This window comes from Macaca thibetana, chromosome 1 (genome assembly GCF_024542745.1).
Source record: "Macaca thibetana thibetana isolate TM-01 chromosome 1, ASM2454274v1, whole genome shotgun sequence".
In the NCBI taxonomy this organism is placed as follows: Eukaryota; Metazoa; Chordata; class Mammalia; order Primates; family Cercopithecidae; genus Macaca; species Macaca thibetana.
Genome location: NC_065578.1, coordinates 100,642,128 through 100,657,907, shown reverse-complemented (window position 1 = coordinate 100,657,907; position 15,780 = coordinate 100,642,128). Strand labels below are relative to the sequence as shown.

The 15,780-nt window shown below is 42.5% G+C and overlaps 1 protein-coding gene and 1 non-coding gene across 3 annotated transcripts; one reads left to right on the top strand and one right to left on the bottom strand.

The window, feature by feature from the left end:
- Positions 1-1,520: 1,520 nt before the first annotated feature.
- On the bottom strand, positions 1,521-6,460 carry S1PR1 (sphingosine-1-phosphate receptor 1). 2 transcript variants are annotated; one of them, XM_050745260.1, is made up of 2 exons: positions 6,115-6,460; positions 1,521-4,218 (listed from the first exon to the last, which is right to left on the bottom strand). In XM_050745260.1, the coding sequence occupies exon 2, from the start codon at positions 4,053-4,055 to the stop codon at positions 2,907-2,909; it is 1,149 nt and encodes a 382-aa protein (XP_050601217.1). In that variant the 5' UTR covers positions 4,056-4,218; positions 6,115-6,460; the 3' UTR covers positions 1,521-2,906. The 2 variants fall into 2 exon arrangements, with proteins under 2 accessions (XP_050601217.1, XP_050601226.1); XM_050745269.1 differs by having other exon boundaries at positions 6,223-6,430.
- An 8,506-nt stretch (positions 6,461-14,966) lies between these two features.
- Positions 14,967-15,070, top strand: LOC126945551 (small nucleolar RNA U13). Its single transcript, XR_007722479.1, has one exon. It is a non-coding gene; the product is annotated as a small nucleolar RNA U13 (small nucleolar RNA).
- Positions 15,071-15,780: the final 710 nt, after the last annotated feature.

The window sequence follows — 15,780 nt, the reverse complement described above, 5'->3', positions numbered from 1 at the left end:
ATATAATTACTAAGATTCTTTTCTCATTCTCACTTCTGAGAATACACTGAATTAAAACCAGGTATTCATGTTGGGAGACAACCAAGGATTCCTTCATCTTAAGTCTTTGCTTCTTGGTCAGATCTGGGGCTCTACCACACATGTGCCCAGCAAAACCACAGTCCATGACTACCCAGCTGTCTTGGAATGAAATGCACAGTCTGGAGTTTCCAGGAAGAAAGTACATCTAATCACTGGATAATGTGTTCACAGGGGGAAAAGTGTCACCAAAGAGCTCCCCATCTCCCAAAGCCAGCCACCCTATCCCATCTTCCCCCATATCATGAATCACCCCTGTGCTTCTGAAGATAAGCCCAAAAATATGAACATTTTATCTTCCACAGAAACACAAAATGGACATACTTTTCCATTATGCTTGACTGTAACGAAAGTCTAGGAAGTGAATGTAACATGAAATCATTCCTTCCGCCTTAGCAGACAGATGGAGAGAGACATTCCAGTTTGTTTCCAGCCTTTTGTCTTTGGAGCATTTTTGGCATTTCCTTCAGGAAACTGGAGGTTGTGACCTAAGGTTTCCTTAGTGAACACATTTCTGTTTCCCACAGTTAACCTTACCCAGAAATGACATCGACTCTATTAGGTGAGGTTTATCTTCATGTCCCAACTGTGTCCTGTGCATATTCAATGACACTTGAAAGCACAAATTCTGAAAGTAGCAATCGGATTAGACAGCCAAACATGCCAAAATACTTTAATCCCCCCAAAGATGACAATAATCAAAAACAAGAATTAACTATTACAATAAGTCTGTGATGTTTGCCCTTCCTTTCATTTTGTGTTTGGAAAAATTAATGACCGAGAATGTTAAGGCTTTCAGATACTGTGAATTGAAGGTTTTCAGATAAAAGTGTTACGCTACTCAGCCCACATTTTACAGTTAGCTACTTCACTGGTGCTGTATACTTCTATGTGGTTCAGAAGATAGGCTGGGGAAGCCAAGACAGTGTCCTGAAAAAAAACACACACACACACACACGATTTAATACCCATATCCATATCCCCACTTCCACAACATGTTGGTGAAAGGCCAAGAATGTGTGCTTATTTTGATGGGTTTGAATGATGATTGAGTCTCATCATTTAAATTAGATTTACAACCACATTTTTGTGCATAACTTCTTTAAAAACCCATATTTGATGACAGAATTATTGTATTTAATTTATTTGGCTTAAATGCAATTTAAAACTCAAACAATTCTACTTACTAGCCAATGTGGTATTCAGAAGGTTGGTGGTTTTTATGTCATTCTTTACTACTCTTCAGTGTTAACTTATTGAAGTTTCTCTTCCTGAAAAAGATAGAGTGGTTTCTAAACAAACCACATCTTTTTTTCACACCCTAGTTAAGGTAAAAATCCTTTAAAGAATAACAAATTTGTCCTTCATTTTTATTCCAAAGAACTACACAATCCAATAGAACGATTCAATAATTACTTTTAAGAATGCTCTTCACAAAAGGATCTTTAAAAAAATCAGTTTATTAATGTTTAAAAGTTGATAAAGCTATGTGCAAAATGATCCACAAAAGTCAGAAACCTATTAAATACTATTTTTTTTAAAAAAAACAAGACATCTCTTGGTTTAATTGCACTGAAAACCATACTAAAGAGACAGTAATATATTTTTATCCTTTGTAATATTTATACATATCTTCAATTACTATCTAATGAACAGCTGGACTGAAAAGTTTCTGGTGTTTCCTACCAGTTAAAGTAATGCTTTTAAGGGCACAATAGGGTGGTATTTTCTTAAGAAATACACATTCAATGGTGTTAACACAGGTTAGAAAAATCCAATATAATGAACTCTGCTGAAACAAATACATTCAAAAATCATGAAAAGTACTTTTAACACAACAAAATACAACCATGCTGTTGCTTGAAATGAATCACACAACATTCTGAAATAAACATCAACAAAAGTGCCAAAGACAGATGTCATGTTTGTTAGACTCATTTGCTAAGAAATCTCCCTTGGTTTGCAAAAGTTAATCCATTCAGTTTTCACTTTGTTTTGCTTGTCTGTTTCTCCTAGGACACTAAGGATCCTGGCTAGTATCATTTAGATAAAGTGGGCTTCTTTAGGCAGATTTCAGCTTCAATGGATATGAAATGGTAACACATTTCATTGAAAAGGTGTTTTTTAAAGAAATCAAAGTGACTTCAACCAAATTCCAAAAAACGGATCCCGCTTACATGGAAACTTTGGCCTCAGCGAAGGACATTGTTTTACACCTCCAAACCATCTTCATCTTCCCACAGCCTACCTACTCAACATAGCCTAGTTGCTATAGATGATCGATCACTCCACAACCCCAGCTCTGATAACTCTCAGGTAGTTAAAGTATAAAGTAAAAGAACTTTGAGGAGCGGTATGAAGGGAAGGGAGGGTGGGGTGTGGGATGTACAGGGCATCCCTAAAGAAGCAGAAGTGCACACACTCACTTGGGTTTGAAACTAAAGTGAAAGAAAGCATCTCCTCAAAGCTCCAGACAAAGAGACGCTTTCACATGGGGACATTAGTCTTTGAGGAGGGGCCAAATGAACCCTTTAGGAGCTTGACAATGCTAGACCTTTGGCTCAGTGCAAAATCAAAGCTCCAGGGGGGGAGGAAATATATTCCAGGCCGGGACCTGATCTCCACCCTTCCCAGTGCATTGTTCACAGGAACTAACTCTACCCACCAACACCCGACACCACCAGGCTGTTCATATTCTCCCCCTTCCTCCCTCTGGCTTGCAGCAGCTCCTCCCTGGCAGCAGTCGAAGCCCAGAGATTGTTTTCCAAACACTGGGGTGGCGAGCGACCAAGTAAAGAGCTCTTCCGGTGGGTGGACAGCTTCCAGTTCTAGGAAGAAGAGTTGACGTTTCCAGAAGACATAATGGTCTCTGGGTTGTCCCCATCGTCCTTCTGGGGGTGGGAGGAATTGTCCGATTTGCTGCGGCTGAATTCCATGCCGGCGATGATGGGTCGTTTGAATTTGCCAGCAGAGTCTCCGCTCGGGCACTTGCAGCAGGACATGATCCGGATGAAGGCCCGGCGCATCTCCTTGTTGGTCAGAGTGTAAATGATGGGGTTGGTGCCGGAGTTGAGCACAGCTAACACCAGGAAGTACTCCGCTCTGAAGAGGATGTCGCAGGTCTTCACCTTGCAGCCCACATCCAGCAGGAGCAGGATGAAGAGCGGTGCCCAGCAGGCGATGAAGACGCTCAGGACGATAATTACGGTCTTGAGCAGCGCCAGCGACTTCTCAGAGCTGCGGCTGGCCTTGGACATGTTCTTGCGGAACGTCAGGCGGCGGCTCCGAGTCCTGACCAAGGAGTAGATCCTGCAGTACAGAATGACGATGGAGAGCAGGAGCAGAGTGAAGACCGTGGTGCAGAAGAGGATATAGTGCTTGTGGTAGAGCGGCAGCACAGTGGAGCAGCTGGGCAGCGCGCTGATGCAGTTCCAGCCCATGATGGGCAGGCCACCCAGGATGAGGGAGATGACCCAGCAGGCGCTGATCAGCAGGAAGAGGCGGAAGTTATTGCTCCCGTTGTGGAGTTTCATTTTCAGCATCGTGATATAGCGCTCAATGGCGATGGCGAGGAGACTGAACACGGAGGCTGACAGGGCCACAAACATACTCCCTTCCCGCAGAAACCACTGGGCGGGAGTGAGCTTGTAGGTGGTGGCCCCAGACAAGAGCAGGTTAGCTGTGTAGGCCACTCCTGCCAACAGGTCTGAGAGGGCCAGATTGCCAATAAAATAGTACATGGGTCGGTGGAATTTCTTGGTTTTCCAAATAGTCAGCAAGACAAAGATGTTCTCGAGGATGATAAAGCAGCAGATAAGAATGAACACCACCGAGGTCAGTTTAATGCTGTTCTCCCTGTCCGCGCTGGTATTCAGCTTTCCCGTGTAGTTGTAATGCCGGACAATAATATCATAGTTGACGTAGTCAGAGACCGAGCTGCGGAGGGCCTTGACCAGCGGGACGCTGGTGGACCCCATGGTGCCAACCCTGTGTCCCCAGGAAGTCGGGGTGGCGTTACTCCAGACGAACGCTAGAGGGCAGGGCGAGAGAGCCTTCACTGGCTGCAGGGGTGGTTCGATGAGTGATCCAGGCTTTTTGTGTAGCTTTTCCTTGGCTGGAGAGGGCCTCGGAAACCGCAGCCTTAAACAAGTCAGAGGAGAGAGTCAGGGAAAGAGCCACAGCATACTGGCATAATTCATTCTAGCTAAGGCACTGCTCCAATTGTGTTACTGTTGATTTGTTTTAAAGAAACTTGGGAAGAGCTCAGGGAGAGAGAATTTTTTTAAAAAATCACTGCTCCTACTCCTGTAGGTTCCACAGTTGGGAATTCACCTTTTTTCCAAACTCCATAAATCACAAGTGCCCAAGAACAATCTGATTGAGTTGGGCTCCTTAGAAGCCCAGAGATGCAAATTTTCAGCGCCCAGAGAGATTAAAAAAAAAAAAAAAAAAAAAAAAAAAAAATCTTTTTTTCTTCCTTTTTTTTTTTTTTTTTTTTTCAAAAAAGGAAGAGGGGGAAGAAAAAGAGGGAGAAACTCTATGGCCACATTCACTCAAAGAGAAGTGGGAATTATGATGTTGGCTGTGGGTTGACCAAAACAAAAACAAAAACAAACAAACAAAAAAGAAGATGGAAAACAAGGAGTGGGGGGAATGGGAAACCTAGAGAGCACACCCCATTTTAACCCCACTCCTGCCCTCTCGCCACCCCCCACCCTCCCACCCCCGTATTTCCAGCCATGAAATTGTCTGAAGCAGTCACCAGCTCAGCTGCACGCTCAACACCAGCCCACGTCTCTCCTCGGAAAAGACTAGACTGCCAGTCCGAGGGTAGAGACACACACCTCTGTTCCCCATGCCCACCCCTAGCTCCCCTGTTCAAAGAGACGAGCACCACCTCCTAATTGCCATGCAAGAAATCAGATTTGCAGGAAAATCACTTGAAAGCGTAAGTCATTTGGGGGCTCTATTAATAACTCTCTAGGAGCAGGTGTGCCTAGGGTCGGAGGGCGCAGTGAGGTGTGGGCAGCCAGGCCCGCCCCGCCTTGCAGTAAACAGGAAAGCTTAGCGCCTCCGTGAAGCGACTGCCTTTTCTTTCTTCTTCTTCTTCTTCTCCCCGCCTCCCCCGCCCAACCGCCCCCAAGCCAGGGCAAGTAAATTTAAAGGTATTCAGTTAAAACCATTCATAACAGATTGCAGCAAATCCCAGAAGTTTCGTACACTAGTTGATCGCATAAATATTTTTTGCTTTGTTTAGTTTAGCCAAAACATACACAAAAGAGAGAAATCAAACTACTCATGACAGCAATAATACATGCTACCACATTTTTAATTTCGAGTGCAAAACTACTCTTCAGAAACTCACATTAAACTGCTCCCTGGTGCATTGCTAAATTTGCGTGGGCAGTTTTATTTACTGCCGTCCCCCAACACGTTGACTCCTCTCCTAGGACTAGAAAGTTACAAACAAACTAACTTTCTAAGACCGCACTGGTCAGCAGAAGTCTACTTCTAAGTTGCTTAAATATTTCAAGGTAATTCAGCAGTGCAATAAAATGAGGTAATAGAGATGAGAGCAATCCCAGCAACTCCGCGAACAGCAGAGGCTCTTCAAGCCAAGAAGCTCCACATTTCCCCCAACTAATTTTATACCCTGCTCCTGGGCAGTACTAGTTTAAGCCATTACCTACGCCCCACACCACCCACCATATTCTTTGTCTATAGGATTTCCAAAATTTAGCACCTTCCCTACTACTCCTCCGACCAACCGCAGCTTTCACTGCCCCTACCCCCATAGGTTCCGCAGTTGGGAATTAACCTTTTTTTCCAAACTCCGTAAATCACAAGTACCCAAGAAAAATCCGATCGAGTTGGGCTCCTTAGTAGCCCACAGATGCAAATTTTCAGCGCCCAGAGATGCATGTTTTCAAAGTTTTTGTTTGCCTCGTTCGGCTTAAAAATTCGTTTCTGACGCCTAAGCCCTACCGCAGCCGTGCTCCCCGCGCCCGCAGTCCCCCGCCACTCGCCGCCCCCTACCTCGCTCAAGCAGGGCGAAGTTGCGTTCGGAGAGCCCGGGATCTGTACGGCTCGCTCCGCATCTTGCTGCTGCCCCCGACTGACTGCGTAGTGCTCTCGCAAACTTACTCGAGTCGGGGTCCCCTCCCTCCGCAGCGGAGCACTCCAATGGCCAGTCCCGCTCGCCGCGGCCAGTTCCCTGCCTGCTACGCGAAGTCACCCAGCGCCGCGCCAAGACTGGGTGGTTTCTTCAGGAAGACGCTGGGAGGGGTTAATGCCTTAACCCCCCACGCCCTCTGCCAGCTAGGGGCCCCCGGATCTGAACTGCTGAGAAGCACTGTCCAGGAAAGATCTGGGGCAGAAGCAAAAAAAAAAAAAAAAAAAAAAAAAGAACTCCTCCTCCCCAAACAACAAATGAAAGAAAAAAGAGAGAGAGAGAGAGAGAGAGAAGGGGCGGAGCCCGGTAACCCCTGGATTCTAATGTATAAATCACTGCCCTCGCCCAGATGCACGCTGATCCCTGGCGGTGGAGAGGATTCTCTCGAGCCCCTGAAAAAAAAGGAGGTGGAGAGACTTGGGAAACTTTTCTCTCGAAAAGTCTGAAGGGGCAGAGGACGGCCCGGAGTCTCGTAGCGCACCGCCCTGGTCCCACACCCCCCGCAGCCCTAGGAGGATCGGTGTGCTTAGCTTGTGACCAGGAGCTCCCCGAGCCACTTTCGCGCGGGCAGCGGAAAACCAGAGCCGCGGCCCGGCGAGTCTCGGCGGCGCTCTGGGGAGGAGACGCTGGGAAGGGGCTGCGAGAAGTACAGAGGAAACAAGCAGCCCGGGAGGGAGAATGGACCGGGAGGTTCCTGTTCTCCCCGCGCCACCCCAGATCCTGGTGCTCCTCGAAACTGCGGTCTGAGAGGGCAGTGGATTTCCCGGAGTGCACAGAGAAATGAGCCAGCGCCGGTTTTGGTGTTGGGCAAGGGGTTTCCCTCAGCTGAGCGCAAAGTCAGACTGTGTGTCCCAGATTCTGGCCAATGGAGAGGTCGTTGAGGAGGTGGGCTGCTGCCGAGTCCTGAGAGATTCAAAACGCCTGGGCAGCTCCGGAATTTCCGAAGGGGAAGATTCTCGGCCCCGCGATGCGGAGCAACTGCAGCTGCCCAGCAGGGGCCGGCACCCTTCTCTCACTTTCTGCTTGAGAGTCGACTCAGAGGCCTCAAATCTCATTACTAGCAACCTGCCCACCCTTTTCTTTTGCTTAGATGCTACTTAAGAACGTGAGGCTGAGAGGCGGCCTTGGTCAGATCTGCCTGCGTGACAAGCTCAGGACGCTTCTGCCCTTGCCCTACTGTTGTAAAGGTTTCCACCCAGTCCCTGGTCGCACTGCTTTCCCATCCCGGCAGATGTGAACTCAAAAACTTCCTCCGCTGTGCAGTTTCAATTGGCAGACACACCCTGTACCTGAATGACTCAGAAGGAGGCAGAATGAATAAACAACAGACCCCTGACTTCTGGGATTTTGTGAGTTTGCAAAAAAAAAAAAAAAAAAAAAAAAAAAAAAAAAAAAAAAAAATTAAGTGACAGTTAATTCACAGCTGTTTTAAAGCACTCATCAACGGCGATGCACCCAATACATACCCACAACTTCAGTAACAGTACAGTGCATATAATGTGGAAACTAAGATAACGGTCCTCTAAGACTCCAGAGTAGATCCTAATTGGATTTGAGGACTTATTTCACTTAAAGGGGAAAAGATACATTGTATCTACCCAGCACAACAAAACGGGGGACTTGGCATTTCCCCCTTCACCTGCCCCCACCCACATTAATTTATGCATTCTTTAAAGCCAAAGGAATCAAAGTGAAATTTCACACCTAGTCTGTATCAAGCATGTGCTAGGTTAATTTAACCTTACTGTTCTGTGAAGTAAGCAAGCATTCCTGGCCATTTTATTGTTGAGAGAAGTGTCACTCAGACAACTAAGGTGACTTGTAGATTTTCCAGCTAGTGAGTGGCAGAGCTGGGTTCCAAAACCTAAATACTGCAAATGCCTTGCCTTGTGGCTCAAACGCTATCAGTCAATAAACAGTTAAGGAATTGAGATATATGTTCTTAGAGGGAAACAGACTTCTAGATTTAAAGTTTCACATTTGCATGCATTTCTGACTGTACGTGTCTACAAAATTCATAGAAAAGTATGCTAATGAATGTCCTTTTCAAATCACTCGTTTTCTACATATGCATACAAAGTGTATACATATGCATATTAATGAATGTTTTCTAAAACCTCTTATTGTCTGCCTATGATATCTCATGTAACATTGTACTTTTAGTATTTGCACATAGTGTTACACATATCAATTCATTTAATCCTACAAGTTAGGCACTATAATTATTCTAATTTTACAAACAAGGAAACTGACTCCCAGACATATTAAGCAGCTTGGTTAATGTGGGACAGACTGCAGACTCTTAACCACTACTCCAGACCACCATGATAAACCTCAAACAGGTCCAAGAATTTCCTTGGGGATATCAGTTGTTTTCTTGTGAATACCACTGGTTTTTAATATTCAATGCTGATAAAGTGTTTTACAGAGTCTAAATACTTTGCAGATTGCTATTTAATAATATTCATCTTTAGTACACATCTATGAGATATAATTGTAGATGATCCACTTATGTAAAATCAGATAGTAGGCAAATGTTTTCAGCAATGGTGTCCTGGCCAATTCCAAGTCTCTAGTTCCCATATAAGTCTCTTCCCATTGCTCTCCAGGGAGGCCCTAAAAATTGCATTCCCAAGCTATCTCCTGATTGCTAGTACAACTCCCTCTCTGCTACTGCCTAGAAGTCAAGGCCAATATTCCTACCTTAAGTTTGCTCCATTTCCAATTTTTGATTTCAGAGTGGCTTTGTCGTTCTTTACACATGCTTTAGTGTTTCTCTTTAAGAGTTTCCAGATAAAGTACCACATAATCTTTGGATCATACACTAAACAAAAATTTGTCATTAATGTGGCCATTCAAATGTAACTGGGTGAGCTATTTTTTTTTTTTTTTTTTTTTTTTTTGAGACGGAATTTCACTCTGTTGCCCAGGCTGGAGTGCAGTGGCATGATCTCGGCTCACCACAACCTCCACCTCCTGGGTTCAAGCAATTCTCCTACCTCAGCCTCCCGAATAGCTGGGATTACAGGCATGCACCACCACACCCAGCTAATTTTGTATTTTTAATAGAGATGGGGTTTCACCATGTTGTCCAGGCTGGTCTCAAACTCCTGACTTCAGGCGATCCACCTGCCTTGGCCTCCTAAAGCGCTGGGATTACAACTTCATACAAGCATGAGCCACCACACCCAGCCATGAGCTATATTTTTTATTTGCTAAATATTACAACTCTACTCTTTTCCTTTTCCTTTATTTTTTCTTTCTTTTTTTCAATTGAGACAGGATCTGGCTCTGCTCTGTCATCCAGGCTGTAGTGCAGTGGCAAAATCATAGCTCACTGAAGCCTTGATCTCCTGCCCTCAAACGATCCGCCTGCTTTAGCCTCCCAAGCAGCTGGGACTATAGGCGCCAGTCACCATGTCCTGATAATTATTATTTTTATTTTTTGTATAGACAGGAGTCTCACTTTGTTGCCCAGGCTGATCTTGAACTCCTGTGCTCAAGCAGTCCTCTCACCTTGGGCTCTCAGAGTGCTGGGATTACAAAGCTGAGCCTTACTTTCTTTGCTAATTGCTCCAGTCACTTTCCAGCTCCCTTTTCTCCCCTCTTCCCTCCCCTGACCCAATCACTGGAAATAAGGCTTTCCCTTATTTGTCTGTTCACAGGAGAATAGCCTCTTATTTCAAGGAGGAAACAGTATGACCATCTCAATTTCCCTCCTCTCCAAGTTCCAGCTTAATAGCAACTTTACCCACCCTTACCTCCTTCCCACCTGTTTCAGAAGTAAAAGCAACTTTACTCTTTTCCAAGGCAAACTCTTGCCCAGGTCATCATGCTCCTTCCTCCAAACTTTCTGAGACTTGGCTCAATTATTCCTATTCTCCCTTGTACTTTCAATTCTTAGCTTCTGAGGACTCTTTACTTTCAATTTACGTAAATGTTCATGTGTTTTCTCTACCAAAAACTCTTTCTTCCCTTCATCCTAGGTCCCAATATCTCTCTCTCCTCTTGTTTGCCAACATTCAAAATTAGTGGAACATGACAGAGCTTTGGAACAGACACTTAGGTTCAGCCTTGATCTTGCCGGTTCTAAGTTATATGACTTTAGGCAAGTTCCTTTAACTTCGTTGAACCTCTGTTTCCTCATCTGTAAAATTAAACAATGATATTTGCCTCTTTCAGTCATTGTGGGGATTAAGAAGCTACATACCTGTGAGAATTCCCTACACCACAGAGAAAATGCTTCACCCACCCACCACCTCCATCTTTTATTACTATTATTATTATTATTACACTTTAAGTCCTGGGGTACATGTGCAGAACGTGCAGTTTTGTTACATAGGTACATATGTGCCATGGTGGTTAGATGCACCTGTCAATCTGTCACCTGCATTAGGTATTTATCCTAATGCTATCTCTCCTCTAGCCCCCCAACCCCCAACAGGCCCCGGTGTGTGATGTTCCCCTCCCTGTGTCCATGTGTTCTCATTGTTCAACAACCACTTATGAGTGAGAACATGCGGTGTTTGGTTTTCCGTTCTTGTGTCAGTTTGCTGAGAATGATGGTTTCCAGCCTCATCCATGTCCCTGCAAAGGACATGAACTCATCCTTTATTATGGCTGCATAGTATTACATGGTGCATATGTGCCACATTTTCCTTATCCAGTCCATCATTCGTGGACATTTGGGTTGGTTCCAAGTCTTTGCTATTGTGAATAGTGCCGCAGTAAACATATGTGTGCATGTGTCTTTATAGCAGAATGATTTATAATCCTTTGGGTGTATACCCAGTAGGGGAATTGCTGGGTCAAACGGTATTTCTAGTTCTAGATCCTTGAGGAATCTAGAACACTGTCTTCTACACTGTCTTCTACAATGGTTGAACTAATTTACACTCTCACCAACAGTATAAAAGCATTCCTATTTCTCCACAGCCTCTCCAGCATCTGTTGTTTCCTGACATTTTAACGATCACCATTCTAACTGGCATGAGATGGTATCTCATTGTGTTTTTAATTTGCATTTCTCTAATGACCAGTGATGATAAGGTTTTTTTCATATGTTTATTGGCTGCATGAATGTCATCTTTTGAGAAGTGTCTATTCATATCCTTTGCCCACTTTTTGATGGGGTTGTTTTTTTCTTGTAAATTTGTTTAAGTTCTTTATAGATTCAGCATATTAGCCCTTTGTCAGAAGGATAAATTGCAACATTTTTCTCCTGTTCTGTAGATTGCCTGTTTACTCTGATGATAGTTTCTTTTGCTGTGCAGAAGCCCTTTAGTTTAATTAGATCCCATTTGTCTATTTTGGCTTTTGTTGCCATTGCTTTTGGTGTTTTAGACATGAAGTCCTTGTCCATGCCTATGTCCTGAATGGTATTGTCTAGGTTTTCTTCTAGTATTTTTCTTGGTTTAGGTCTTACATGTAAGTCTTTAATCCATCTTGAGTTAATTTTTGTATAATGTGTAAGGAAGGGGTCCAGTTTCAGTTTTCTGCATATGGCTAGCCAGTTTTGCCAGCACCATGTATTAAATAGGGAATCCTTTCTCCATTGCTTATTTTTATCAGGTTTGTCAAAGATCAGATGGCTGTAGATGTGTGGTGTTATTTTTGAGGCCTCTGTTCTATTCCATCGGTCTATGTCTCTGTTTTTGTAACAGTACCATACTGTTTTGGTTACTGTAGCCCTGTAGTATAGTTTGACATCAGGTAGCATGATGCCTCCAGCTTTGTTCTTTTTGCTTAGGATTGTTTTGGCTATGTGGGCTCTTTTTTGATTCCATATGAAATTTAAAGTAATTTTTCCTAATTCTGTGAAGAAAGTCAATGATAGCTTGATGGGGATAGCAATGAATCTATAAATTACTTTGGGTAGTATGGCTATTTTCATGATATTGATTCTTTCTATCCATGACCATGGAATGGTGTTCCATTTGTTTGTGTCTTCTCTTATTTCCTTGAGCAGTGGTTTGTAGTTCTCCTTGAAGAGGTCCTTCACATCCGTTGTAAGTTGTATTCCTACGTATTTTATTCTCTTCGTAGCAATTGTGAATGGAAGTCCACTCATGATTTGTCTCTCTGTTTGTTATTGGTGTATAGGAATGTTTGTGACTTTTGCACATTGATTTTGTATCCTGAGACTCTGCTGAAGTTGCTTATCAGCTTAAGGAGATTTTGGACTGAGATGGTGGGATTTTCTAAATATATAATCATGTTATCTGCAAACAGAGACAATTTGACTTCCTCTTTTCCTATTTGAATACCCTTTATTTCTTTCTCTTGCCTGATTGCCCTGGCCAGAACTTCCAATACTATGTTGAATAGGAGTGGTGAGAGAGGGCATCCTTGTTTTGTGCTGGTTTTCAAAGGGAATGCTTCCAGCTTTTGCTCATTTAGTATGATATTGGCTGTGGGTTTGTCATAAATAGCTCTTATTATTTTGAGATACATTCCATCAAAACCTAGTTTATTGAGAGTTTTTAGCATGAAGGGGTGTTGAATTTTGTTGAAGGCCTTTTCTGCATCTGTTGAGATAATCATGTGGTTTTTGTCATTGGTTCTGTTTATGTGATGGATTATGTTTATCTATTTGCATATGTTGAACCAGCCTTGAATCCCAGGTATGAAGCTGACTTGACCACACCACCTTCATCTATAACTATCTTTAAGTACAATCATTGCTTTCACCATCCCACTTTTCATTTTTTTATTCACTTTGCTTTTTAATTTTCCAATAAAATTTTAAAGTCAAAATAATATGTGCACATCATTTTAAAAAGATCAAGTAGTACAAAACTTGAAAAGAAGAACATTAGTCCTCAGAGGTTCCCTGGTTCGCCAATTTTTTCCAATCACTGTGAAGTCTTGTTGATTTTCTTATGGTGGCCACTTGCAAATCTTGAAATCCCGTGTTTTACACCTCTATTTCTTCATTATCAATCTTATAACAATATCTATAGATTTTTCTGCCATGTTTAAGGAGTATTAATTAACTTGAAGAAGGATGCTTACGTTATAAACTTTCTGAATTCTTGCACGTCTGACATTTTAAATATTCTTTTTGTTGTTGTTGTTGTTGTTGTTTTGTTGTTGTTGAGATGGAGTCTCACTCTGTCGCCCAGGCTGGAGTGCAGTGGTGCAATCTGGGCTCACTGCAAGCTCTGCCTCCCGGGTTCAGGCCATTCTCCTGCCTCAGCCTCCCAAGTAACTGGGACTACAGGCGCCCACCACCTCACTCAGCTAATTTTTTTTTTTTTTTTTTTTTTTTTTTTTTGTATTTTTAGTAGAGACGGGGTTTCACCATGTTAGCCAGGATGGTCTCAATCTCCTGACCTCGTGATCCACCAGTCTCGGCCTCCCAAAGTGTTGGAATTACAGGCGTAAGCCACCGTGCCCAGCCCATTTTAAATATTCTATTCCCTACTTGAATAATATTTTGACTGGGTATCAAGTTAAAAGTTGTAAGTCATTTCCCCTGAGAATTTTGAAGGCATTACTCTCTTGTGTTTTAATTTCTAGGGCTACTGATAAAGAGTATAAAGCTATTTTGATTTCAAAACTTCACATCCTACTATTTTTTGTCTTTGGATGTTTTTAGAAACTTCTCTGTCTCTTCAGTATTCCAGAGTGACATGATGATATGCCTTGATTTTCTAAGTCCTTTGCAGTTCTGAAAAATATCTGAAATTATTTCTTTAATAACTTCATCTTCTCTGGTTTCTCTATTTTCCCTTTTTGCAAATCCCACTATTCAGATTGTGGACCATCTATCTAGGCTGATTTTTAAATTTCCTTCCATTTTATTTTCCTTTTTGTGCTTTCAATCCTTCAGTTAATAGCTCTCTTTTCACTATCATACTTTAATTTCCAAGGGCTCTCTTTTTCTTTTCTGAATGTTACATTGCTACAGAACCCTGTTCTTATGTTAGGGATACCACATCTTTACTCATCTCTGAGGATATCAGAGTGTTGTTGTTGTTTTTATTGTTGACATTTTCTCCTATTTTCTTCATTGCCACACTTTCCTATTTGTTTTGCTCTCAGTTCTTTGTGCCATTGACTTTGACAGTTGTCAGATGATCTCTGGCCGTCCATTTATATTTCAAACAGAGGCTAAAATAGAGGGAAATCAGAAAGCTAATTTGTGCACATCATTTTAAAAAGATCAAATAGTACAAAACTTGAAAAGAAGAGCATTAGTCCTCAGAGGTTCCCTGGTTCGCCAATTTTTCCAATCACTGTGAAGTCTTGTTGATTTTCTTCACAGTCAACAAGGGGCTTGTCAATGGAGGGGTGGTAAATGATCAGAATAAATACTTTTGTTGAGTATACCAAATGTCAATATCTGGAGTTCTCAAGTTTTGCGCAGGTCAATTTCACCAGACAGGAATCCTAAAATCTCTTGTCTGCCTTGTAGCATTTTCCGGAGTGAACCAAGAAAGAAAAGTGGGAAAGAGAAGGAGGAAACACCACACCATTTGATATTTAGATTTGAACTGAATCACCATGATGGGAACCCCCTTTACACACTCAGTTCCATCAGGTGTCTCTGACTCCAATGACCCTCTGATTTAACCCATTCAGAGAAGAAACCCCAGCCTTCTGCTGGAATGAGGGTACTGACACTTATCCTATTGTACAGGTTGGAGATGAAGGGCTGGATATTTGGTAGCTTATTTTAATTAAAACAATTTTATTTAAAAATCAAAAAGGAATCTTTTTGTAGTTTATGAGCGTGATCATTGGGTGTTTATGCACATGTGTGAGATGTGCCATCATTGAACCTTGTTACGATGTCAGCGCATTACCCATCTGACATGAAGAAAAAGAAATCAAAGAGGAAAATAAACAGAAAGTAAAATAATGAAGGCAACGAGTACAATAAGGCTAGAGAGAAGTGGTTGGGTGAGTGTGAAACATTTTCTCACTACTGTAGTGGATACCCTATAATCAGGCTTCTTATTCTCAGATCAGCATTTATTGCCATTTTCATAAATACCTGGAGCTTGTAAGTCCTCTTATTTGAGGATCTGTAGTGGGAATTTGGTTTGTTTCTACGATCCTCCTGCTATATGGGCTTAGGTCTCAACTTTCTCTGGTTTGTCAAGCCACTTACACACAGTTTGTTTTCTAAACTTTATTGCTATTGTTAGAGGCAAATTATCTTTGAAACCAATGTAACTTAAACTTGAGTCCTTCACCTCCAAGTCCTGGAAGGACCCCAGCAATATGTCCCCAAAGTTATATGTTTTTGTAAAATATTAAAAGCATGGTATTTTAACCAAAATTGGCTATGACTGACACAGATCAATGTCTTCTTCCATTAGGATGTTCCCTCTATCCCATTCTCCCTCGTGTAGGAGTGATTTCGGAGTTGTTGAAGGTATTTTTGTCTTATAAGACTACTTCAACTACCCTCTATGGCTGTCATGATACAAAAGTGCAAGGCTAGTGTTACATGACTGAGCCAGGAGCTAATCTGGGAGAAATTCATCCAAAATACCATATGCAAATTATAATTTGAGGAT

Coding starts and splice junctions, on each gene's coding strand:
- S1PR1 (XM_050745260.1), bottom strand. CDS start 4,055: ATGGGGTCCACCAGCGTCCCGCTGGTCAAGGCCCTCCGCAGCTCGGTC.